The sequence below is a fragment of the Bombyx mori genome, chromosome 12 (assembly GCF_030269925.1).
Source record: "Bombyx mori chromosome 12, ASM3026992v2".
Taxonomy (NCBI): domain Eukaryota; kingdom Metazoa; phylum Arthropoda; class Insecta; order Lepidoptera; family Bombycidae; genus Bombyx; species Bombyx mori.
Genome location: NC_085118.1, coordinates 11237950 through 11265891, shown reverse-complemented (window position 1 = coordinate 11265891; position 27942 = coordinate 11237950). Strand labels below are relative to the sequence as shown.

Genomic DNA, 27942 nt, shown 5'->3' with positions numbered 1-27942 from the left:
CCTTATAACATTCTAAATTGTATGTTACTAAAGTTTCCTTTTTAGTCAGTGATATAAGGCTCTATAGGCCAATGTACATTTGGCTTATCTTAAAAAAAAATTCGAACTAGGGACGAAATACGAATAACTAAAAATTTATAATCCCAGTACTGTGATGTAATACTACCACTTTGTTTCTTTAGGGTCTAAGCAAATATTTTTCCAATTTCAATTTACCTATTTAAACAATAATTTCAATCGGTTCAATTTCAATAAAAGAATATGAAATTGTTATAATAGGTAGGTATTTATAGGCTCTGTACGCAAACAAATGAAATTTTTGTTCCATTTATGCTTTTTCAAATAGTAAAAAAATCACAACTGTCTGTTGTAATGAAATCTCTATTTAATTTGAGAATTTTCAATCGCGTCAAATCGAAGATTAAAAACATTTGTAATTAATATTATTTACTCGATTTTTTTTATCGAATGGAAACCACGAAAGTTCGAAATTTAAAACATGTAACACACGATAGTAAATTAATTTTGTATTTCGATTACTGTGTAGACTTTAACTACTTACTACTTACTAAGTTTACCTTTTGTTTTTTTCTTTCGGTTCAGAAAGCAGAAGTAAAATTTCTATCAACTACTCACTTCCTATAAACTGAAACAAGTGAAATGTTTAAATGTCAGATATAATGAATCTAATTGCTTCAAGAACTCCGAATCCTAGCTCGAAGCTTTTCGTTTCTGAAAATTAAGGTCGCTCTTGTACTACAGAAAGAGAAATTGTAAGAATATTTGTTCTTAATATTATGAATGGTTTGAGGAAAGGCGACTGTCTGGGAAGTTCTTTAAATGGTAATTAATGTAACGTGTAAATAACTCTACATGTATTACGGTGGTAAATGGTTTATGTGATATGAATTGAAGCGAATGAATTGCTTGATGCTATCAGCCTGTCGAGTCTTCAATAGCGTTTTCAAGCACCGAATGAGATGCGAGCATATTACAAAATTAATTATAGTTCTGGTGTGACGTCACAGCAGTGAAATAAGCAAAGCTAAGTGTACCTAATTGCTGATTAATTTAACATTGCGGGCTACGCGGACACGACAATTGAATGTGCGATAATATTTTCATAAAAGAAAAACGGAGTTTTGGCACATTGGCACATGGTAGACAGCGCTTTGGCTTTGCCCCTGAAATTGTTGAAGTCCATGGGCGACGGTAACGGCTCACCATTAGGTGGGCCGACAGATCGTCTGCCCACAAGGGCAATAAAAAAAAGGTTGATTTTGAAATTGCCTGCGCTTTCAAGGAGGATTCATTCGATTCTAAGAAGCGAGATCTCAAGCGTATTAAAAAAAAAATTCAAAACTGTAAAATTGTAAAAAAATTTTCATCCGTAAACAAAATTTTTCTATGACCTCCCTTTGCGTACCGCTTCAGTAGTTGTTTCGATTTTACCACCCTATTTTCTTTTAAATTATCAGTTAAGAAATGACCAGTACGTCTTTTATAGGCTGCAAGTTGTAAGTCATCTTTTAAAATACGCGACATGGTTCTAGGTGCTATCTTCATCTCCCGAGATAAAATCGTTTGCTTTCGGACAGGATTTCTTCGAATTCTTTTCCTTACTGCTTTGACCACCTTTTTCGTACGAACACTACGTGGACGGCCAGATCTTTTTCTGTCACAAACAGAGGAGGTCTCATTGCACCTATTAATAGCCCGGTACACAAACATTTTACTAATACCAAGCGTATGGAGAGTTTTAAAAATTGAATTTGGCTCCATACCTACTTTGTGTAATGCAATCACAGCGATTCGGTTCTCTTTATCACTTGCACAATGTATTGGCGCCAACATGAGAAAACTCAATGAGCAATCATATAAAAATGACAGATTCCAAATTCAAATATAATATTTTGTTTATTTTTAATTGTAACAGTATTTAATTTTATGGCCAGACTAAGTATATTAATACGTGAAGCAAAAACTTTGTATCCCTTTTTACGAAAATTGCGCGGACGGAGGAATATGAAATTTTCCACACTTATAGAGAACATAGAGAAGAAGTGCACAATGCTAATATTTCTTTAAAATAATGCACAAAAGATACATTAAATCAATAAAGAAAGCATTACACACACTACCATGTATTTGACGCACACACGCATGCATACCTACTATTTATTTATTGTCAAACTTTTGTTCTTGACGTCTGTGGTCAAATTGAGAATAGATTAAATATTGTTTGTCTTTATTAATATTTTTCTATAGTGTAATCTTGGCGAAATTTGTGATTTATGAAATAGTCTTTGAAAAAAGAATCATAATAGTGTACAAGCTTACAATTTAAGTTAATTATAGCCGAATTTCGACTACTGCGGGACCACTAGTTTAATATTAAATGGCGAAAATAAAACTTCAATTACTGTGGTTTGACAGCTAATAATTTATTTCTTTGAAATCGTTTCGAGTGCTTTTGGTAAGTAAATAAAAAAACATATTGTATATTATTGTAAATTAATCGTATCATATTAAATATTACCTAATACGGCAACAATGAAATGAAAAATAAAATCCAAACGTTTAATGGCATTGTTGGGATGTTAATTAAATTTCATATTTCGAACGAATTCATTTCTCCGATGAAAAGCCGATGTAATTTCTAATTAAAATCTTTAAGAATGGTATATTAAGTTCTGTACACCATCAATTGTTTGTGATTGTGTTTTGTTGCATAAATGTATTATCGCACAGTACTAAGATTAGGTAAGTAATAGGTAGATTAGGTTAGGTAGTTACGGGTAGGTATACCTTTTCTGCCTAATTCTGCTTCGAAACAATCATGTTTTCCGTCTTGGAGGGTGGGACAGCAATCTTTTTTTTTTTTATTGCTTAGATGGATGGACGAGCTCACAGCCCACCTGATGTTAAGTGGTCACTGGAGCCCATAGACATCTACAACGTAAATGCGCCATCCACCTCGAGATATAAGTTCTAAGGTCTCAATATAGTTACAACGGCTACCCCACCCTTCGAACCGAAACGCATTACTGCTTCACGGCGGAAATAGGTGGGGTGGTGGTACCTACCCGTGCGGACTCCCAAGAGGTCCTACCACCAGTGATTACGCAAATTATAATTTTGCGGGTTTGATTTTTATTACACGATGTTATTCCTTCACCTTGGAATAACATCGTGTAATAAATTTTTTGAATCACGAACATTTGTTGAGTACGTATTTCATTAGAAAAATTGGTACCCGCCTGCGGGATTCGAACACCGGTGCATCGCTTCATACGAATGCACCGGACGTCTTATCCTTTAGGCCACGTCGATTTCTAAACAACAATCTTTCTCAACAACAACAATCAACAATCTCAATTAACTCCGATATCATGCATCAAGGCGCGTGGTGGCATGCAAGTAGCACGTATGCACGATTTCTATGGTCTAGAATCATTTTACACAAGGTGGGCTCATCTGTCCATCTAAAGCAAAAACATGTCCAAAAATAAATCATTATTTATACAATATAGTGGAAAAAAACTAAATCTTTAGAATTTTTCACAACGGCCGTGAGCTGGTTCTTTATTATTAGAGATTCCTGCGGATATCGCGAAAAAGTGAACAAAAAAAGGGCCAGGCCGAGGCTGGTTAACATTATAATGAGTCGTAGACTTACCTGCCAACCCATCGCTGGCTTCTTGCAGGCTGCAGAATCCAAGAAACGTCACTGGTGGATGACGCGTAATGGCGGCGGTTGGCCTGACGGCTTGACAGCATTCCTCTAAATTATTTGTGTTCACAGAACGGGTATAACACTCGCATAATGACGAGAATGATTGTCCGTGGGAGTTGGCAAGAGAAAAGTAACAAGAAACCAAAAATTATTGAGATGAAAAACAAGCGGCGTGTACAATGCGCGCGGCGCGGTCAGCGATATTCTTCATTTTTTTCTTCTTTTTTTTTATAACTGGCCATGCAATAGGTTTTACTCTCATCAAAAAAAGAACCACAATACCTATGAGTTCATTTAACAATGCTTTTTTTTTTTTTTTTTTTTTTTTTTTTTTTTTTTTTTTTTTTTTTTTATGATTGAAAGTTTACTGGTGGCCCGAAGGCCTTTCCAGTTTCACCAGGACAGGTGGGCGAGCAAAGGCTCAGCCAAGAGGGGTGGGATTTGCTAACAACTGCCCGAGCGCCTCCGAAGGAGACCTAACAACTCAAGAGCAATTGTTTCGCGAATGAATCTACTACCGGATCGGAATCGCGACCCGCTGAGAAGATCCGGCGAGAAACTCAGCGGGCTGATGCATGGGTTAGGTTGCACGTCGACCTCTTTGTCGAGTTCGACGAGTACGGTTACCGGGGTCCCTAAGCCTGCCCCTAGTATTAGAGCTGAAGGCATCTAATGCAAAGGTTATTGGATCTGATGGATCCGTAAGGACGTGTCTAGGGCGTCGACGGTGACTGGCTCCTGCATGATCAGGATTCGGGGAGTAGTCAGCGGCGGCAACGATAAGGCGATTATCATGACGCATAGCCTTATCGAAGTATCGTTCCGACGCTGACTTCATGTATTTCCGAATTGATTCGAGGCCCAGGTCGTCGTGTAGGTCAACGTTCCTCACGAACCACGGAGCCCCGACAGCTAACCTGCAAAAGCGGGATTGTAGGGATTGGAGGGTGTCTATGTGTGTGCGGGCCGCGTGAGCGAACACCACACTCGCGTAAGTCATGACGGGCCTTATGCAAGTTTTGTAAAGTGTCACCTTGTTCCGAAGGGACATTTTACTCCGCTTACAGATCATGGGGTAGAGTCTACCGAGAATAAACGCGGCACGGTCACGGACTGATTTTATATGCGGGCGGAATGTCATCGATGCATCCAGGGTAACGCCCAGGTACTTGACCTTCCTGGCCCAGGGTATGGGTTGTCTAAAGAGAGTAATCGGGGGTGTGAGATTCCTCCTCCTAATCCGGGAGGAAATCCGTGTGGAGCTTCCCCTCTGAAATAGCACCGCAGTACTTTTCGCTGGGTTGATGTCTATGCGCCATTTTCGGAACCACTGTCCTAGGGCTAGGGCTGCGCTCTGAAGCTTCTTCGCGATTAGGGACTTATTTCTACTAGAATAGTAAACAGTCGTGTCGTCGGCGAATAAAGCTAAATGGGTCGGCGGCGACCGGGGAATATCGTTGACGAATAAGCTAAATAGGAGGGGTGAGAGGACAGAGCCTTGCGGGACTCCAGCTGTGAGAGGTCGTGGGGAGGAGCGGGTTCCCTCGACTCGATATCGAAAAGAGCGGTTCGACAAGAAGTCCCGTATGATGAGCACGAGACTATCCGGCACGCCCATGTTGAATAGTTTGAAAATCAAACCATTGTGCCAGACTTTGTCGAACGCTTTTGCGACGTCGAAGAAGAGAGCTCCCGTGTATAACGGTTTTGGTCGATTAAGCCCCACAAGAATGTGCTCCGTGAGGCGGTGCACCTGTTGAACGCATGAGTGATTTGTACGGAATCCGAATTGTTCATCGATAAGAATGCCCTTGGATGAGACGAAGTCTCTGAGGCGTTTGTAGAGCAGACGCTCATACAGTTTGCCTAGAGACATGAGGAGGCTAATCGGGCGGTAGCTCGTCGGATGATTTTTTGGTTTACCGGGTTTATGTATGCCGATAACGTCCGCTTCTTTCCACACCGCGGGAAAGATACAGTTCGCCATAGCGGCATTGAAAATAGATGCCAACATCACGATGAGTTGGACGGGTAGAAGTTTAATAACGCGGTTGGATATACCGTCGGAACCGGGAGCCTTGCGAGGACGTAGGTCTTTGATCAAGTCTTTAACTTCCATCGGGGTGACGGGTGGTAACGCATCCGAGGGTGGCAAGGAGGCTCTGCGTTCTACCTCACTGTCTACTAATTCTACATGAACAGGGTCCACGGATTGAGTGCTGGGCGTGCACTGGGTTTGCAATGTATCGGCCAGCAGCTCTGCTTTTTCGTCATCATCGAACGCCGCGAGTCGGCCTGAGGGGCCTACGAGGGGGGGCATAGTTACTACCGTATCCGATTTGAGAGTACGAGCTAAGCGGTAGTAAGACCTTTGAGAGGGCGCGAGTCCTTCTAAGAAATCAGACCATCTGGCATCTCGGACTTCGGTGATGCGAGACTTTACGTCGCGTTGTAGGGCACGCATTCGAATACGATTTTCCGCGGTAGGATACCTATCGTACGCACGGATCGAGGCGTTCTTAGCTCTAAGGAGTTCCCTAATATCGTCGGGCAATTTGAAGCGGTGAAGGAAGTCCTCCGCTACAACTTGCTTCGATGACCTATCTAATGTCGAGGTGATGTGTGACGTTACGATGTCTATGGCTTCAGCGGTATCCTGAGGAGACGGGATAGAGTCCGGACTAAACGGAAGCGATGGTGGATCAGATTCAGCCAGGCTGATGCCCAGCGTGTGCCAATCCACCACAGTCCTCGTGACGGGAACGGAATCGGGAGCGCGACCGAGCTTCATAACGACGGGGCGGTGGTCTGAATCTAACTCTGAAACTACTTCGATCGAGTGTAAGCGCAGAGTTACGTTTTTTAATAACGCTATGTCGAGTATATCCGGGCGATGCGCGATATTTAGCGGGTAGTGAGTCGGGGTTAGCGGAGCGACGATATCGAAGGCGAGATCATCGACTAACGCGTCAAGCCGCCTGCCATTCGGGGTTGTGGTGTGTGAGTTCCACCTGATGTGTTTACAATTTAGGTCGCCCGCCAGAATGACAGAGCTCCCCATACCGAGCAGCGCCTCGATATCACTGCTTAGAACGATCTTATCCGGTGGAAGATAAACGGACGCGATAACGATCGGCGCGTGTCCCGTCAGTGAGATTCGGCACACTGATGCTTCGATATTAGCGAGCGCGGGAGGATCGAGCGGGATTAACAATGCTGCGTTAATACTTGATAATACTTATGAAATTATCCACGTTTATTTTTAATGTTGTGTAAATTGAAGTTAATTGAGGATTACGAATAGTTTTAAATTTCTATTATCTCTATTATACCATTTCATTATTTTATAAATTTATTTCTCGATCTTTTCCGACCAACTGGTATATCAACTTATGCTTTTTATTTATTCGTATTATACTGTTCTGATATTCTGAACATTAAAACCAAATTTATATTTGAATTTATGCTGAGATGATAACAATTAAAATAAAATATACCGTATTACTAGGCGTTAATTTTTTTTATATGTAAATACACTTTGTTTCGAATTGTTCAGCTGCGGTCGTCGCTTGTCGTATGCAGCTTAAACAGAAGTTAGAGTTGTAATTGTAAATAATGTAATGAACTTAACTGTTGCGTTAAAATGTTGTTTTCATAGACCATTAGTGTGTAAAAACGCGAGATGAATCCTGTTTTTGTGTTTTAACATGATTATGAGATTTGAGTAGGAAAATAAGGTGACAAGACAATGAATGATTGAATGAATTATTGTAATATTGAATGATTGACTGATTGATTAAATGATAGAATTAATGCATGCATGAATGAATGAGGGAAATAATGGATGATTAATTAATTAATTAATTAATTAATTAATTATTGAAAGAATGAATGATTGAATGAGAATTAGTAATCCTTGGTCTCGGCACAGGTGACATTCCAAGAAAGACATAATTTTCATTAAAAAGCCATATTAATGTCGTGTATGTACTTTATTAAAACATTCCAAATGGTAAATTCAAGTTCATCTTTCATGACAGAATGAACCATTAATCAGGAGAAATCACAATTAATTTTTTTCTACATTTTTTTTAAATTGCCATTGAGGGCAGAGGAGAATACGGTCCACCAGATTGTAAATAGGCAACGTCGCTTGTGGACGCTAGCGATGTCAGGGGCACAGCCATGTCGTTGCCTATGAACTTAAATGATGTAAATACATATTAAGTTTTTAAAAAAACCACAACGCATTTTGAATCTTCATTTAATAAAGAAAGTGTTAATTTTACTATATTTGATTTGGAAGTTGAACGAGCAGTTCCTTGTAAAATATTCCTAATGCAATCAATGCTGAAATAAAAATATTCATACTTCAATTGGAGATTACAAAGATAAGATCAACTGAGTTATGGAAATTTTACATACCAATCATACATTAAAAACAACTCAAAGAGGTTCGAGGTTCTTCATAAATGGCAACATTCGTCTACTTTATCAGCCGTCCAATTAGAAGATTGAAAGGGCTTTTGGGGAAAATAATAGGAAATTTATAGCGAAAAAGATAAGGTAATCTGTGCCATCGACGTGCGTCGTGGTCATAAAAACGTAGGCTTTGTATTATATTGTTTCCATTATTATGTTTTGTAACATTCGTTATTGTCTTAAGTTGAAAATCAGAGCAATTCTTAAATTTATATTGTTTAGCGCCGATCAGCTTCTTCTCTATTCTTGATTGGGTGTACAAATTTGCATAATCATCTGAACCAATATTATTATTTATATAATGAACTACATAATTACACACTTAATTTAGTTTGAGAGTAAACGAAGTTTTTCTATATTGTGTATTATACTCTACGAGATTATAATTCAGGGCGATGAAAAAATAAGTTTTGACATACATACTTCGACAGTAAATGGCAAAAGTAGTAGTGACATAATGTTTTTTATTACTATTAAGTGTAGTGGAATTATATTTGATTTAAATAGTGGTGATTTAAATGATTTCAAGAATTTTTGTCATTTGTCATTTAAGGAGATTTTTTTGGTTTTTTTGTAGACATAGTCAACATTCAGCTTTTATAAACGGAATATAAAAAATGAAACAATTCGAAGCAATCTGTTATTATTAATCCTTTCGGTCTGCCTTATTTATATTTATTTTAGGTCTTATTTATCGTCGCTTTCCAAGGTGAAGACATTATTAGTGGCATAAAGAAAAGGGTCAAAAAGAAAATATAGGAAATGACATGAGTTTGCTTTCGTTAATGTTGCAAGTTGATTTAATAAATAATTTCTATATTTTCTACGAACTGAGTACAATACATTTGAAAACACTTTTGATTGTTATACACCGCATAGATATAAGCTATAATACTATACTATACACTATACATAATACTATACTATACTATATACTATAATACACTGACTACTAATATATACTAACTATAGATAAAGACTATGAGTCTCAATGAACTCATAATATAACTGGCATTGAGCCGTACACAAAATTATAGGCTAAAGTATTTGTTTCGATAAAACCATTCGTGACGACAATTGAGTGTAGCGGCGGAATTAGGCCTATGATGCCTGGTTCTAGGGCGGCAGTATTTATAGAACGGCAAAAATTATAGGTACCTAAACTTGAAACATTTTCTCTCGATCGCTTCAAAGTCGTAATTAATAAAGTTTTCCAATAACTGTGACAGATCGGATTTCACTATTTTTACACTCACTATAAAGGCGGTAGGTAAATCACCACGGATTTCGGTCGACATCGTGGTCAAATTAATTACAGTACCTACTTACCTACCTACATACAGTACGTACATATTGATAAATTTCAAGGTAGGTAGTCGAAATTCGACTATAATTAATTAGAATTGTAAGTTTATACACTGTTATGATTGTATTTTATACTTCTATAATCACAAATTTCGCCAAGGCTACACTATAAAAAAATATTAATAAAGACAAACAATATTTAATCTATTCTCAATTTGACCACAGACGTCAAGAGCAAAAGTTTGACAATAAATAGTATGCATGCGTGTGTGCCTCAAATACATGGTATGTAGTGTGTGTAATGTTTTCTTTATTGATTTAATGTATATTTTAGGCATTATTAAAAAAAAAAAATTAGCATTGAGCACTTCTTCTCTATATTCTCTATAAGTGTGGAAAGTTTCATACTCCTCCGTCCGCGCAATTTTCATAAAAAGGGATACAAAGTTTTTGCTTCACGTATTAATATATAGATTAGAGGCTTAGATGATATGTTTGAGTTTATTACGTACATTTATTGGCTTATTACAATATTACGTCGAAGCTGTCGAACTACCATCAAACTTAGCAATCTAGCTTTATTTATCTACATACTGAAGCACCTCCATATTGGATTTCTGATTGCGATTTACGTGCGTAGTGCAAGCGGATCTTCCTTTGTAGACGGCCCAATGCGGATATTAGTTACAACTCGCAATAACCGCTATATTGAACAAAGGAATCTAAGGTAATAAAGCTTAGTATTTGTTTGTCACAATGCATTTAAAGGAATACTTTTTTATCACAATGTTTTTTCTTTTTTTTTTATATATATAACGAGGCAAATATTTTTTTTGGTAAAGCAATAAAATATTGTTGCATTTTATTGTTGAAAAAATGGAGAAAATGTGTTTATTTTACAAAATATAATGAAACACTACAAAATAGACTAATTATGGTTATAAATAAAAGTTTTTTTCTTTTTCTTAATATGCTAAAAGTTACAAATACAAAATTACTGCCAAGTTTATTATGGTTTGGTTAAAAAATCTACACCTACTTTTTATATTCATGAAGATTATATTTTAGAAAAATTGAACCAGAATCAATTACTCTAAGTATGGAAGCTAAAAATAATCTAATCTCAGAACATTCCGCAAACTAAGTTACAAAGCCTGAATCCATTTTTCCTGGGCTTCATTTTTAACTTCGCAAACAAAATTATTAATTTCAGTTGATTTTTTCGTCTCCATACAACACAAGTAGAACAAAATCACTAGTATTCACAAAAGTGCGCGTGTACATCTCAAATTGTAGCTAATCTAATGTCAATTATAAAATCGTTGGACGATATAAAACGACCGCCATGGAACATAAATTTTATGTCGTCATAAAGGTGGGACGAACCAGAGGGTGTTTTTATGGGAGTCATCAAATACGACGACATAGCCAGACCGTATCAATATTTGAAGTCGAGGGCAACTTTCAAATAACTTTGGTGTAACGTGAAAGAAATCAAAGCTTATGAAATGTTCCATTTTCTGTGTAAACAGAAATTAAACTTTATTATACTATTACGAGTAATATCACTATTGTTACGTGCTTAATTGAAGCGTGCTCCCGGATGTTAACAGCTCTACGAAAGAGATAGGATGCGATGGTGTTTTTTTTTGGTTCCGGAGTCAGGTCTACCTGATAGTGAGAGCATCGCTGCTTGTGAATTTCAGGAAATCTAGAGAGACAGGTACGCCGTAATCCACTTACTTATTAAAGGACTTATTAAACTTCGTTTGAAGAAGCAAATGCCGTAGCGCTCGGTAAACTCCGAGAAGGAGGATTCCAAAGGCTGATATGTGCCAAAATGATCGCTGTCAATGCAGTGTGGGTGAACGCAGTGATTTTAGAAAGTGGGGATGCCCTCTACCTCCGTGGGTAATGCCAAAGTTTTCATTTTACTATAATAATTTGGTGTAAATGGACCAATGGCCCACTGATATTGTTCTGAGATAACTGAGCGACTCTTATAGCACTCTCCATTTTATATAAATCTCGGTAATGATGGAAAAATTCGTGAAAATGTTGGTTACTATTTTCGGTAAACTTTGAAACCGAACTTGGTTCTAACTCTCGTGTGTTTTTAACGAAAACCAATAAACCAAATAATCTGTGGTTTTCGTGCTTAGTTAAAATAAAATACAATTGTTCTGATTACTTGGCTGTTACATTTAGATTTATTTATTAGAGAAAGGGACGTGACTAGACTAGACACGAACAGATGCTCAAAAGAAATTAAATCCAAATATTTACTTAGATACCCTCCGAGAATAAAACAAACTTAACAAAGTGTTGTTTGTTAAATTGGAGTTAATTGTTTACGTTTTTATGCTTAAAAGGATTTCAGACGTTATTTTAAGAAAAGAAAAAAGCTGTAAATTGAACTTGCGTTATAGTTAAGCGCTTCGAAAGGGGTTACCCTCTTTTGTTTTCAAAAACGTGACGTCATCAGCGCTGGTGCATTTTTTCTAACAAGGTTTGTCAAGCAAGAACATTCATAACTCACCTAATTTACATTGATGCATTACATTATTAGCTCGGTCAACTTAATTTCATGTAGAATTAAGGAAATAGTTTTACGATACTTGAACAAAATACGAGTCTTCGAAAGCCCGAAAATTAAAAATACTCTCGTGCATTCTATAGAAAAACAGGAATGCAAAATGAAGAGCTTACCTTGCTCGCCACAACAATGCTAGTCCATCGCTTTGATGAGTATTGTAATTTTGGCCGTAATTATTGTATGAATCCGTCTCTCAAAAACCAAGTCGATCAACTGTCTAACGAAGTTACAGTAATCAGCATTTAAGTGTTCGCTTTCGATCGAGCTTTCAAAATTTCCAAAGTCATCATCACGTTTAGTACAATTAGGATTAGAAGGATTAACATTGACTTACAAAAACCGGAGGCGTATAATTTATAAATTTTCCAATTTTTTGTTTTTTCCCCTACCTATGCTGATAGCCTTGAGAGGCTATTTCAGTTTCTCCTTGACGTGTAGGTGAGCTCACGGGGCTCTAACTGGGAGTGTTGCTAACACTGGCCCTAGCAAGAGCAGTGCTTCGCAGAATCTACCACCGGATCGGAAACGCGGCCCACTGAGAAGATACGGCGAGAAAATCAGTGGGTTGTATCTATGGGGATTTTCCAAAATCATTGGAGCGCTATTTCTGTTATGTAGTTAGCAATTACTACGATTTCTGTTTCGGTTCCCGGTTAAAGCCTTTGTTTATGATATTTAGTCTTCAAGGCCTGGGTGTACGTGTTTTTGTGTCGCAAGTTTCCGGAACCCATAACGCAGGAGAAAATTCTAGTTTGACGCCATTGATTCTGGACCAGTTGTTTGTTTCTTTGTAATTTGGATGTGGGCCTCGTGCATTCCAGTGGATTTATCGGTGACCAATCCTTTAAGATGATATAGGCTTTTAAGGCAATCATAGTAATTTGCACTGTGTAAAAGTCACAATACCCAAAAGCTAGAAAAGTTTCGAGATAAGTACATAAAAATATCTTCACATTCAATTCATTGTATGTTTATGGGTATATATTGTATTGTTTTCAAGTTAAAATCTGTGCCGCGAGAGATATGAGCATAATAATATGTTCGTATGAAAATCCCCGATCCTCAATGGTACTGTCAGCCCACAATAAAAAGGAAAGTGTATAGCCATAATCTAGATACGCGTTTAGATAATTTGGCTATTTGGGATGCCGTTGTGGAAATGTCGGCGACAAGTGGCTCGCCCTACTCTCCGCTTATCGATTTAGGGATTTACGAGTTCTGTTGAACTTTAAACCGCATTAATGGAAATTCTCTAACCTCGGTCAGATTTAATGAAATGAGATTGTAGCTTTCAACATTGCTTTAGGCTATTTGTATGAAACACGGATAATTACAGGATCTCGTGAGAATTCAATTCAAAGTTATAACAATTTGCATTAGGAAGTTTTACTTATTAATTATAACAAGTAGCTAGAGTTGATCGTAACATGAATATAATTTGTGCGGTTTAAATTAGCTTTTATTGTTTTCTTTTTAAAATCATAAGGTTCTGGGTTGTAGTGGTTCCTACAATTCTATGAAATTTAACCGAATTCAAATACTTGCTACTAAATCCAAGTCTAGTACGCGATGGTCTTGCTATTGAAAATAATACACTTAGTTTCTCAGAGCTTACCTGGTTTAATCTTATCGTGAAGATAAAACCTCAAATCAAACTTCCAGACCCCAACATACTAATAATTATGTTTGCATGTAAAGAGAGGTTAAATATTAAGCAGCGATTAATACAATATTTAATAATTGAAGAATAACACATTTGTCGCCTGTGAATGATCATGACAACCGTAAATTGTTCGAAAAGTTGGAATTTAAGGGTTAAAATAATTATTTCCACGATTGGAGAAAATTGAAGGAAGCATAAATTTTATAGACTTGATTTTTAAACAAAAATCAACGTTTTCTTTACTAGTGTAAGATGTAAATTATAATATAAGGATCTTGTTAACAGATGACATTAGCGGCTTGGTGTGGAAGGCGAGGTGGGCCTCGCATGGGTCGGTCATACAGTGCACTGCTGGCTTCGCAACGGCAGAGGGCTGCCAATGGCTTGACAGATCCAGTTCGAGGGCCTCGAAGACTTCGGCGACTGTCGACCGCTACTACGCACCTTTGCGATGCGCCTCCTAGAGCGCAGGTGAGGTTAGACCCATTGTGCATTAGCGGGTTATCTTGGACTATGGTTTAACATTGGTTTGGTATTTTGACTTAAGATATTAACTAACAGGCTTTATGTGTGTATGCTTTAATTTTTATAACTAGAGAAAGCAATCTTGAAAACCGATAGTACAGGAGGAAACACCAAGACTTCTAATAAACTAATTATGGCTGCCGACCTTAAGGTATGATTTTTTATTGGTTTTCCGGGTGAGTATTTGGCCCATCTCACGGTAACTGGTTACTATGGCTCATGGACATCAACAATGCCAGGCGCACAGCCAAGTCAATGCTTACTGCTGAGAACTCTCCTCAAACCTCGTTTTAAGTAGGAACCACCGTGGAGTAAAGCGCTCGGGAAACACAGTTCATTCCAAAGCCGAATGGTACGTGGAAAACTATAATCTCTTGTGGAAACGCATGATAAAAAAGTGTCAGAACGGAACGAAATGAAGAGCCAAAATACTGCGTGGTAAAAATAGGCAAGTCAAGCCTTGTCAGGATGATACAACAGGCCCTACCTGCAGATTCCATTTGAAGTAGCTCGTAATAGACTTATTTGAGGCGCAATAAAAAATTGCAAAATTTCAACTACCATAAAAAGCATATTCTTTCTAAATATTTCAGCCGCTTTCAGAACTCATCAAACATTTGAATGTTGAAAACCAGCAAAATATATTTCAGTATAGCCCTTTAAAAGCAAACGCAGTTGATGTAAATAGTTCTAGAGCTTACAATCTGAGGAGTCTGAAATAAATTGTTGCGCGTTTCCAAGCAACGTTGAGATTAGCGTTGGATAGATACATTAGCAGCTCTAGCAATTACATTTGCAAATTGATTTGTAATGAAATTCTAACTTATTTGATGGAATCTTTGCAATATTTACAAACTTTAATATTTCGGGGATTTATTAAGGCTTGGATAGCTTTTTTAGCAGAAGTCAGCCCTTGGCTCTCTGCTGTGGATCATCAGGTATAATGGGGTGCTGAGGAGAATACTCTTCCCGAGCCTCCGGATAATTTGGTATACGCAGACGTCATGCTGATCATTGACTTTTGAGAGCTCGGGCCTAAGGACGTTGCTCCACAAAAGACTTGCAAACTTTGAAGTCATCGTGGCCTAAAGGAGAAGACGTCCAGTGCATTCGTGTTGAGTGATGCACCGGTGTTCGAATCTCAGGCGGGTACCAATTTTTCTAATGAAATACATACTCAACAACTGTTCACGATTGACTTCCACGGTGAAGAAATAACATCGTGTAATAAAAATCAAACCAGCAAAATTATAATTTGCATAATTACTGGTGGTAGGACCTCTTGGGAGTCCGCACGAGTAGGTACCACCACCCTGCCTATTTCTGCCGTGAAGCAGTAACGCGTTTCGGTTTGAAGCGTGGGGCAGCCGTTGTAACTATAGACCTAAGAACTTATATCTCAAGGTGGGTGGCGCGTTTATGTTGTAGATGTAGCACCATCTGCTTCACGGCAGAAACAGGAGGGGCGGTGGTACCTACCCGTGCGGACTCACAAGAGGTCCTACCATCAGTAATTACGCAAATTATAATTTGGCGGGTTTGATTTTTATTACACGATGTTATTCCTTCACCGTGGAAGTCAATCGTGAACATTTGTTAAGTACGCATTTCATTAGAAAAATTGGTACCCGCCTGCGGGATTCGAACACCGGTGCATTGCTAGATACGAATGCACCGGACGTCTTATCCTTTAGGCCACGAAGACGTAGGATAGATTTAGGTGGTCAAACGAGAAGACAGGTGGTAGCTAGGCACTGATGACTGCTGGTTCGGCATCCCATGGAGATAGGGTTATAGGAGGGTTTTGTGTATAACGCGTTACCTTGCTCTCTCCTACCTGGATTGAATCATGCGAGATTTGAGCGTGGGTTATTTACTGACAGGTGGTTTTAGTTGGCTTAGCTCTGACATGTCTCGCATACCGTCCGAAATTCCAACTTCATCCTGAACAAAAAAAAAAACACCTTAATCCGAACACCAGACTCAGTTCCATTTTTAGAAATATCCCCCTCATGTTAAAACACTGGTAGCAAAAGAATTGAATTCGTCAGCGTAACGCAGTTTTGCAAATTAATATCTACCAGCCGTAGCGCCGTCTGTTTAATATTCCGTACCAGTACGAATAGGCATTTGGTATGTACATTCGAACATATGTACAATTCAAGTAAAGCCGCCGCTTACGATACGATACATTCTTGACGTACACCCACGTTAGTACGCCTCTTTTTTTTATTTTCCTACGTTTTGCTTTATATACGAAATAGCGAAACACCCCCCAGTATGAAGTGTAATTAATTGAATACATTATTTAAATAATATACGAGTGTTATTCTAAATAATCTAATGTTATAAATTATGTTCTAAATAAATGTTATTCTAAATAATAAAATTTTATGAAATTTAATAATATCAGACTGACCAAACGGCGTACGAAGAATACAAATTACAGAATGTATACGTGCCTATAGTAGCACGTATGTTTTGATACAATTACATTTTACATTGACTATTTGTAACATTTTTTTATAATTTTTTTGAGTTTTCTTCAATAATTAGTGATACTTGAATGTGACCGGGTTCACTAGTACCTATGAATAGTTGAATCCAGTTTCCTTCTCTGTTTGTCAATTGGTCTTTGTCGAACTCAGATTCAGTAATTATGGTCGGATTTAGACCATTACGCGAACACTAGTAATAATAAAATGAACAAGCTATATTGAAAATCAAATAGTTATCAAACACGAACCTGAAAACTATTTACTTGGGATTTAATGTTACGATCTGTTTACTACACGTGTTTTGCGGTTTATGTCGGGGATTTTGTAATGTTATATTTAACTTACCCGTTTATTAATATCTACATAGTTGGTACGTGTAAGCTATTTATGATTACTTTCATGTAATACATCATGATGTACACGCTGTTTGTACAAATAAATATACATTGTACATATTATCTTTTTCTTTTCATCTAAAATTTTTTTGTGTAAAAAAAAAGTTGTATAAACAGATCGTAGTAGTCAATATTTTTTTTATTGCTTAGATGGGTGGACGAACTCACAACCCACCTGGTGTTAAGTGGTTACTGGAGCCCATAGACATCTTCAATGTAAATGCGCCATCCACCTTGAGATATACGTTCTAAGGTCTCTCAGTATAGTTACAACGACTACCCGACCCTTCAAACCGAAACGCATTACTGCTTCACGGCAGAAATAGGCGGGATGGTGGTACCTACCCGTGCGGACTCACAAGAGGTCCTACCACCAGTGATTACGCAAATTATAATTTTGCGGGTTTGATTTTTATTAAACGATGTTATTCCTTCACCGTGGAAGTCACACGTGAACATTTGTTAAGTACGTATTTCATTAGAAAAATTGGTACCCGCCTGCGGGATTCGAACACCGGTGCATCGCTACATACGAATGCACCGGACGTCTTATCCTTTAGGCCACGACGACTTCAAAATTAACAATTAACAATTATCAATTAATTAACAATGTACGGCAAAATGTTGTCTATATTTTTGTGATAAAAATACCACATAGATAACCTTACAGTGGAAATAGTAGGGATTAAATTTTCGTTTGAAGCCATGCCCACTTGAATGAAAGTTAAATATTCATGTTCAAATGAAAATCTAGTATATTTTTTTTGCACCTAAACTTTGAGATTCCTGTTTTATAAACTTATATACTCCGTTATTTAATTATTTAAATTTATTATTTGAGTTAAACACGAAGCCGTGTCCGTCTACTGTATTCATGACAGATGTTTACGAAGACAATATATTCACACAATCCGAAAAAAAGTTCTTTTTTTTAAATATTTATTTTACTCATAATATATGTCAATTTAATACTTATAGTCATAAATACAGATTTGCAGATAAATTTTATGGTACTTAAAGACACAAACTATGACACACGTAAAATATCTTTGATTGAAAATATGACAAAAGTAGTTTAAATAAAAAATAACAATCGAATGCATATCACTACTCAATCCTTACTCGCCACCGTAATGCTGGGATTTTAGTTTGATTGCTGTTGATCTTCTTTTTTTTTAACGCTAGAGTCCTTTTACGGGTACTCGTTTGACCTGGAATTGCCTACTTCATAACTAAGCCCGGAGGAAGTCCAGTTTACGATAAATAAAGATGAAATAAAAGAAAGCTGCAAAGCGCATTAGCTTACATCTTACGTCGATTTACCGAGAGCGGTGAAGTAATGGGAATTACTTGTGCTGGTATTCGAGTCAAGTTCAACTATGCGAATTAAGTGCAGGCATGCGACAGCAGAGACCTAGTATCAAATTAGCACGAATCATTTTCGGATCAAATACCTCAAGAATAGGAACCTGGTAAAGTGGTGTAAATTAACGTAGTCAAATTGGACGATCCGTTCGTGAACAATATTTTCACCCACGAAGACTATATATATCGAGCGGGGAAAGGCTGTTTGATTTAAGCGAAATTTTTACAACGTTAACGGAGAGCCATTTAAAGTTTAAAATTTGAAAAAATATTCAAAAAAACTTCTTCAGCTGTTTCAATGTAGTTAATTTAATTTAAGTTCAATTAAAAGCATCGAACTGTCGATGCTAATACCAAATGGAATGCACCTTTAATTACAAAGATAAATATCGCGTCTTAAGGGGGCAGAACGTCAGCCAGATGGTCAGTCTGGTCATCTAGTAAGAGAAGTACTTGGTGGTACCCTGTATCAAGCGGTCCACGCCACACGTGATCGAACACAGTGGAAGAACGTCACATGTGGTCGCAATCCTCAGTAGTGAGGGAACGATATAGAAGTAGAGATTAAGGGAAATTTCGTTTAAACCAAATAGCCTTTTATTCCTCGACATAAAAACTAAACGAGTATTGCTTTGTAAATTACCGAATGGTAAACCGTCGACGTCGCCCAAAGCACGTCATTACGGATCCTCCTGATCCATTAACGGTGCTTTTAGGCACCACAAGCACTGGTTACCGTCCTCGTCGAACCCGTCGCTTGCGACGAAGGGCACGACGAGTGAATTAACCCATAGACACAGCCTACTGAGTTTCTCGCCGGATCTTCTCAGTGGGTCGCGTTTCCGATCCGATGCTAGATTCTGCGAAGCACTGCTCTTGCTGGGGTCAGTGTTAGCAACTCTCCGGTTTGAGCCCCGTGAGCTCACCTACAAACGTTAGGGTGAAGCTGAAATAGCCTCTCAAGGCTATCAGCATAGGTAGGGAAAAAAAGCTTTGTAAACAAACCGGTATCAATAAGTACATGTGACTAATGGTGAGGCAACTATACGTGACAGTAGTCCAGTTTACTTAAAAATTAGAACTATTGAAGTTGAAAAGACGTACGTCACTATCAGTTTCATGTAATTGAAATTATTTTAAAATTCATTCATCTCAAATAGGAAAAATCTAATAAGTATATAAAAATAATCTAATTTAACTTTTGTAATTATTAGTATTATAAATGTATCGTTTCTTGACAAGGTTTCTGAATTGTGAATCTATCACTGAAAACATCACAAGAAATTATAGAGCCAATATTCTTTCCAGGAAGTAATATAAAGATAAGAAACTGTTGTAATCTATTTTTTCTTAAATACTTAATAGCGTGAATACAGGCAGTAAAATTGTATTACTTTACGATCTCTCATTACGAGGCCACGTGACTAAAATCACAATACACACTTCATAATAATAATATGTATTATTTTAACACAATGGATAAAATTATAAAGTAAAATATAATTTCGACGGGAACGTTTCTCACGTGTGAATTAAATTCCAACGCTTGACTTAAAGGGGATTGCCCACTCTCCATAGTGTGCTAGGCCCAAGGTGGACATTAAATATTACTATAAAAATGGACTGATTCAAATTCATAAATGTATTAGATATCTGAAAAATATATTGAAATTGACGCCACTATTATAAAAAATATAATAAAAATAAAAAACTCGTTTTGAGGTTAATTTTCTATATAAATAAGTGTCGGATTGTGAGATACTTCAAGAACTTTTCTTTTCTTAATGTTTAAGATGTTCCTAATGTATTTTTATCCAATAGGGTATAAAAACACACTTAATTCTTTAAATATCTATATTTTCTTCATCTTCATACACAATTATTATCGTCTAAAAATAGCAAAGGAGAGCATATACACGGTTTTAAATCTCGGTCAGGGTAAAACCACAATTCACACAATGTTTTTTAGTCGTAGTATGAAACGTTATTGATAAAAGTAAAATAAATCGAAGAAAAATCAAAACACATCCATTTTGTACGCAAGCATAACACCACAAGCAGCAAGCGAAGTGTCAGTCAGTCAGATTAAATTCAGTGTTGTCAGTATAAAGAAAAATAATTACATGAAATTCATATATCGATTATTTTTTTAAATAACCGATAATTGATTTTTATCTTAATCTTTTTTTTACGAGTACACATTATTTTTTATGTTTTTGTTTTAGTTGTACATATTTAAATAAAAATACTAGTAAAGTTTTTTGTATTGCTTAGATGGGTGGACGAGCTCACAGCCACCCTGGTGTTGCTAAGTGGTTACTCTAGCCCACATACATCTACAACGTAAATGCGCCACCCACCTTGAGATATAAGTTCTAAGGTCTCAAGTATAGTTACAAGTTAAAGTCCAATGGGTATGTCTTCGATGTTATTTTATGTGCATAAAATCCATTAAAATCGATTGATTAATGATAATACTTAAAATGATTTATTTATATGTTTTATTTATATACTCAAAATATTTACTTCATACGTAAAAGGTTTTGAAGCTGGCAATATTTTTCCCGCAAAAATAAAAATCCTTGTTTTTTCAATAGAGTTACTTTTTTTAAACTACTTATTGTAAACTGTAGTGGCGCTTATTTGCAAGAAAGTAAATGCATATTTATTTATGACAAAATTAATGCACTAAGTATTTTTTCTATAATCTATTGTCCGCTTTGGGCCTAAAATGGGCCATCCCCTTTTTGTTTGAGCCTGCGAAGTTTTGATTTGCTTAGGTGCGCCGCGCTAAAAGAGGCGCTGTAGTGGATAGCAGCTCGATAAAATAATATTTTAGTTTTTAATTGAATATGCAATTTCGAAAAGGGCACATGTCGCATATTTTGTCAAATACGTTTTTTCATATATACATGTACTTTTGAGGCTTACCTAAACACCCATTTTATAATAATTCCAGTAATTTTCAATTGTCAATTAACACTAAAATATATCTCAAAAGTTAATATTTTAAATTTTACACTGTTTTAGAAAATAATTAGTTTTTTTCATTTCCATTTTACATTTTCAGACATGTGCCCTTTTCGAAATTGTATCTTCAATTATTTATTTATTGCTAAGTTGAGTGGACGATCTGAAGGCCTACTTGGTGTTAAGCGGTTACCAGAGGCCATAGATACTATAAATGTAAATGCCGTCAGCTACCTTGAGACATGAGATCTATGTCTCAGGTTTTACAGTACAACGGCAGCCCCACCCTTCAGACCGAAACGCATTACTGTTTCACTGCAGAAATAGGGAGAGGGTAGTGGTGGTTCCCGACCAGTGCCGGCTCACATGCCGCCCTTCTACCACTAATTACACAAATTATAATATTTGTAAGTTTGATTTTTATTACATGATGTTAATCCTCCATCGTGGAAGTCATTCGTGAACATTTTTTAAGGATTTACGTATTTCACGTCCAAAATTGGTACGGGATTCGATCGAGCACCGGCACAGTCTCATTGCTTGATACGAATGCACTGGGCTTCTTATTCTTTAGGCCACGATGACTAATGGTCCAATAAACTTATGACTACCTGTAGGTTGAAATTTTACCTACTGCTAATAGGTTCAGATGATCAAAAAGCCCGATCACGCTCTTCGGCTAACTTATACCCTGGGCCAAGAAGGTCAAGTACCCAGGAGTCACTCTGGATCATCCATGACGTTCCGCTCGCATATTGCATAAGGCCCGTCATGACTTACGCGAGTGTAGTGTTCGCTCACGCACCCGCATACACATAGACACCCTCCAATCCGTACTATCCCGCTTTTGTAGGTTAGCCGTCAGAGCTTCGTGGTTCTTGAGGAAGGTTGACCTACGCGACGACCTAGACCTCCAATCTATCCGGAAATCATGAGGACAGCGCCGGAACGATACTTCGATAGGGCTATGCGTCATGATAATCGCCTTATCGTTGCCGCCGCTAATTACTCCCCAAATCCTGATCACACAGGAGCCAGTCATCGTCGACACCCTAGACACGTCCTCACGGATCCATCAGATCCAATAACCTTTTCATTAGACGCCTTCAGCTCTAACGCTAGGAGCAGAGCTGTCTCGGGACGACTCTTGTACGGACCGGACCGAAGAGGATTGCCGCAGTTTTTCCCACGTTGACCGCGATCCTCCATCGGTCCAGCCACTGGGGAAGTTCGTCCACCACCCTCTGCATCCTCGAGATGGCCGCAGAGTGGAAGTTAAATGACGCCAACTTCACGTCGGTTTCCAACGCTCGGAGGTTGCTCTCGAGTGTGGGAATGTCGTTAGTGTAGATAGCGTAGAGGATTGGTGCCAGGACGCTTCCCTGGGGAACCCCGGCCATGACTGGGCGCACCAACGACCTCTTGACGGAGTGGTCGTGATCTTATTGTAGTGCTGAAGGTGGTAGATTTGACGCATCTCACGATTCCCTGCCACGTCTCCCAGCTCGAGGCCATCCGAGTGTAATTTATTGGACTTTATTTTGATTTTAAGTTGGAGTTTGATTTTGCTTCATTATTAGTCCATTCAGATTTCATTTGTCCATTCAAACATAACCAGGTTTCATCCGGTCCTGTTCCAAAAGCGCCTAGATTACTTTTTATAAAAAAAAAAACCTAGCCACATGCTTGCTCTTGGAAGTCATCACGGCTGTAAAACAACGATAAGATGCCCCATGTGCTCGTATCGATCGCCCGCCTAACGTAAAATGTTCATGAACAACTCAAGCAAAGTTTTCTTATCATAAAGTTTGTAAGGGTAAATATTGATAGTAGTGCGTAATGTGAGCCTCCTCCATTGTGTGTCACTACTATGCTTAATTGACTTAACTATGTCAATTTTGAAAATTAATTTGTGGAAAGTAATCGTGTATGGTAGTAGCTGCGAATCGCGGCTCCAATAGTAAAATTAGTTCAAGAAACACGGCTCTAGGAGAGTACTTTTTCACCAAGTGACTAAATAATATACTAAACTTGCCCATCTACACTCTGAGGTTGAAATTTCAATAGAAAAAGAAGCATTCTTAATGGTCTCTCTTTGTATTCAAGGCACAATTCATAACGTCGATCATTCGTGTCGTGTTTTAAGAGGTAATAGAAAACGTGACGTTTACCATTACTACAGTCCAATTCATCCAGTGATCGCGAAATTCGAAAGAGGCCGTTTAATGATCTATATTTTTAAGCATATAAAAACCTTTTCTCTGAAGTTTGTTGTATTTTAATTACAGTGCTACCAAAATCGCGATCTCTCCATAGTGAACGAGTCACCCAGCGCTAGCAGCCACTGGAGCCGAGTTTGGCGTCTACGAAACGAGCCGTCCGACTCCATCGGATCTCCACGAAGTATCTCCAACTCCAGTCTCCGAGAAGTAGACGACGAACTGACCGGAGAGGAGTTGGCCACTTATATGTATCATGTGAACTGTAATATAGAAGGACTTACCTGAGACACAAGTGTTTAAGTTTGGTGAATAATCCAGACGCTTGGAGAAAGGATCGCGCGTACAGACGATCGAGCTTTGGAGTAAAAGTTGTTGTCGTTTGTTGTAGTGTCGATGTCCAGTTGCTGTAGAACGTATTGATAAACGTATAAAGACTGTAATTTGTTAACTGATTCAGCTGTTGTGGGTTTCATTAGGATGATAATACGTAAGTTGTACAGATTTATGGTATAGTACATGATTGCTTTAGATGCTCCATGTGAAAACTACTATCGATCACAAAAACCTCTGCTCTTTGCTATATGTTTATGAGTAAATATAGTGCAATAGAGGAGCTTAGATAGGCACTAAGATTTGTTAAATTAGCTTTCGTCAGTCGAACTTTGTAATGAATTAAAAACTTACGATTGTGCGGAAAAATACCTGATTGAAAAAAGGTTTTTTTTTCTTAAATAATATTAAAAAATTTAAAATTTGTTAAGTAAATATGAATTAAAAATTTATAAATGCTAGAATAATAATATTTTAAACAAATAATTATCGTAATTCCTCATTAGATTTACGAGGAAATGTTCAGATAGTGTAAATCTCAAAAAAACTAAGTATTTGATAAGCTACTCTTTAAAATAACAGTCACGTTCAAGAAATTATTCAAATTAGAATTTACCATTCAGAGCTTACGGAAGCCTTTTTAGGAAAGTAAGTATCCAGTGTTTTACCGAATCTAACGGTTCCCTTCTAACAGTACTAAAAATTAAGACAGTTGACAGTAATGATTGTCCAAGGTATAGGTAAAACACGTTTGAACAAACAACATATTTGTGTTAATGAAATGCAATTACTGGTGGTAGGACCTCTTGTGAGTCCGCACGGGTAGGTACCACCGCCCCGCCTATTTCTGCCGTGAAGCAGTAATGCGTTTCGGTTTGAAGGGTGGGGCAGCCGTTGTAACTATACTGAGACCTTAGAACTTATATGTCAAGGTGTGTGGCGCATTTACGCTGTAGATGTCTATGGGCTCCAGTAACCACTTAACACCAGGTGGGCTGTGAGCTCGTCCACACATCTAAGCAATCAAAAAAAAAAAAAACTGTATCACAATCAAAAATCAGCTGACGCGCGGAGTCAACGACCTTATGCGACGAGGGGCTACTGTTATCGCTATAGATTGCTGTTTCGCAAAATACGCCATCTTACAAGAACGAATAAATTGATGCTTAGTTATAGCAATATTTATAGTGTTTTTTATTTATTCACGTTAAGGTAAAACAGTTTCACTTATACCGTGTATGACCTTTAATTTTGAACAGTTGGCAAATATTATACTCGTCAAAACCGTTTGTAAATAGTTCTCGGTCAGTGATAGTCATACCTGAAAACATATTATAAGACATTGTGAGTATTAAAAATTGTTAATTGGTGTGTGTTTTGAAATAACGATTTAGATAGGTATAAAATTGTAAAAAAAAACAAGGGAAAATTTTGTGATCGCGTGATTATACGATCCAAGTTTATGATTATATTAAATTGATGTCAGCCATGTTGAGTTTTATTTATTAACAGTGTGTGTTCAATATACCTTTTCGGATCCAAGGATTTCTTCTCAAATTAAAGTTAAAGTTTTATTAAGTATTTTATCGTCCCACGTAGAGGAGTTGCGGAGAAACCATTTATAACGCAATCCTTCGCGCATATTTCGCATTTACTCCATGATATGTCGGACCAGTGGCCATAGCCTACACAATAAACATCTCTCAGTCTGCAGACTGTTCGGTAGCCTAGACTCCTAGACGTTGCTACATTTATCCCCAACATACTCTGCGGAGCTTTTTATTTATTTTTATTTCTTTGGTGTGTGGACGACCTCACAGCCCACCTGTTATTAAGTGGTTACTGGAGCCCATAGACATCTACAACGTAAATGCGCCACCCACCTTGAAGTATAAGTTCTAAGGTCTCAATATAATTACCACGGCTTCTCCACGCATTACTGCTTCACGGCAGAAATAGGCAGAGTGGTGGTACCTACCCGCGCGGACTCACAAGAGGTCCTACCACCAGTAAGTAAGAACTGAATATAACAATGGAAAATCGTAAAACATTAATAAATCTGTAAGCCTGCTTAGGTTAATCTAGTTCTAGGGGGCTCTAGTTCGACAATGCACGACCCGACTACACAACAAACGATGCTCAGATTAGAAGAGCAACTGCTGGGACTCATCCATCATCCAGCGTCAGCAGTCTTTACGCTCACAGACTTCCACATTTTTGCAGAATGCGGCCTTTTTTGAGAGCAACCAAATTCAAAAACCCTACAGGCAGTAAAAAATCATCAACGCAATGGGTGAATTTATTTTGGTAAATTGAAGTAAATGAAAATTGAAGTATTTTGTCCAAAAAGGCAATTGTGAAGGTATTGTCAAGTCAATAATCTAACATCGTCAATATTGAGAGTACGTTATCCCTCAAGGGTATCGTTCGGAATCTTCAAACACAGTCCCGTACGAGGGAACTACGCAACGCGTATCGTACATAACCATAATAGCACTCTTCTGACGTTGAATGACGCTACTTACTCATACGTACAAGACCTTTTATTGGTTTGAGAAATTGTTTTGTTGGCACTTTCGACGGAATTAAGTCGCACGAACACGACAAATTTCGAAGAGGAGGATTTGAATATAAGTTCGGAGAGTATAATTAGCCTATAATGTAAGAGAAACTTGACTGAGAAGCCCTAGAATACAACTTATTTAGATTATACTTGTAGATTATACTTTTTTATAAAAAATAACCCGCAAAAATAATGTTCAATATCTGAGTTACAACTGATCAATAATTCAACTAACTTTATCAATGTATCCTGTGGAGCGTGGTGAAGCATTTGGTTATTTTAAGACATAAAATAGAGTAATGATCCTTTATATTTACTTGCACTCTGTTTTAAAGCTGCAGGAAACAAAATTTTGATGAGTTGTCTCATGTATGGCTATACTATTTTAGGTTGAATTGTTAAAAAGAGTCTGACAAATGAATTTTATCAAGCAAATCATATGGCTTAAGCAATAAGTAAATTAAATTCCTATAGGCGAGAGATGGTGAGGTTTCCAAAAAGTGAATGCAGTAAAATTGATGTTTACATTATATATTTCATGTACATACATGCAAGAGGTAGATATTATAAAAGTTTAAGAATTCAAGAGAGAAGTTATTTGTCATAGTAAAATTATTATTTACTATACGATTCTATTTTACCAAAGTAATTTTGCCCTATGTGCCTTGGAAAATGCTTTAAGTACGATGTTAAAATTACCAAAGTTCTAAGGCCCAGTTATCATTTATTTACTTTTTTGAGTCTGCTGAAATATTATCAAAAGAAAAACAGTAAAATTAAGTGGAAGCATGTATTAGTTTGCTTCAAGAAAACAAAAACAAGCTATTTAAAACTAATATCCATTGAAATCTATTTCTACGATGTTATATTTTAGCTATTGTCCTAGTTAATAATTCAAACACGAATCTCGAACTTCATCCATGATATTATTTTTATTCAATAAACAAACAAAGTAAGGGTGAATATGTGTAGTACATTTCGTATGAATAAAATGAAGCATCACGGGGAAAGGCCACGAAAACAAAGCTACAGCACTCCGACAGTGATGTTTGTTTTCCTCATTTTCCCCTTTCACAACTCTTTTATATTCTTCATAGCGGTGGGGTTTCAAAATCTGAATGTATGTTTATTCAGAATCAACCATCAAGACTTTATCAGAAAACTTTAAAATACTAGACTAGACAAGAGATACTAATCCTACTATTAATACGCATCGTTAGGGCTTGATTTTTTACTTTAGCTGAGCATGGGGTAAATTTTTGATGGAAAGTGATAATGGACAGTCGTGGATA

At 37.3% G+C, this 27942-nt stretch overlaps 1 protein-coding gene across 2 annotated transcripts in view; it reads left to right on the top strand.

Moving 5' to 3' along the window:
* Pbanr (pheromone biosynthesis activating neuropeptide receptor) overlaps positions 1–25576 on the top strand; it is a 95672-nt gene extending 70096 nt beyond the window's left edge. The window contains exons 5-6 of one of the 2 annotated variants that reach the window (XM_021347554.3): positions 14068–14253; positions 23824–25576. In XM_021347554.3, coding sequence (XP_021203229.1) covers positions 14068–14253; positions 23824–24042 — 405 coding nt within the window. In that variant the 3' untranslated portion in view covers positions 24043–25576. 2 annotated transcript variants of the gene reach the window in all.
* Positions 25577–27942: the final 2366 nt, after the last annotated feature.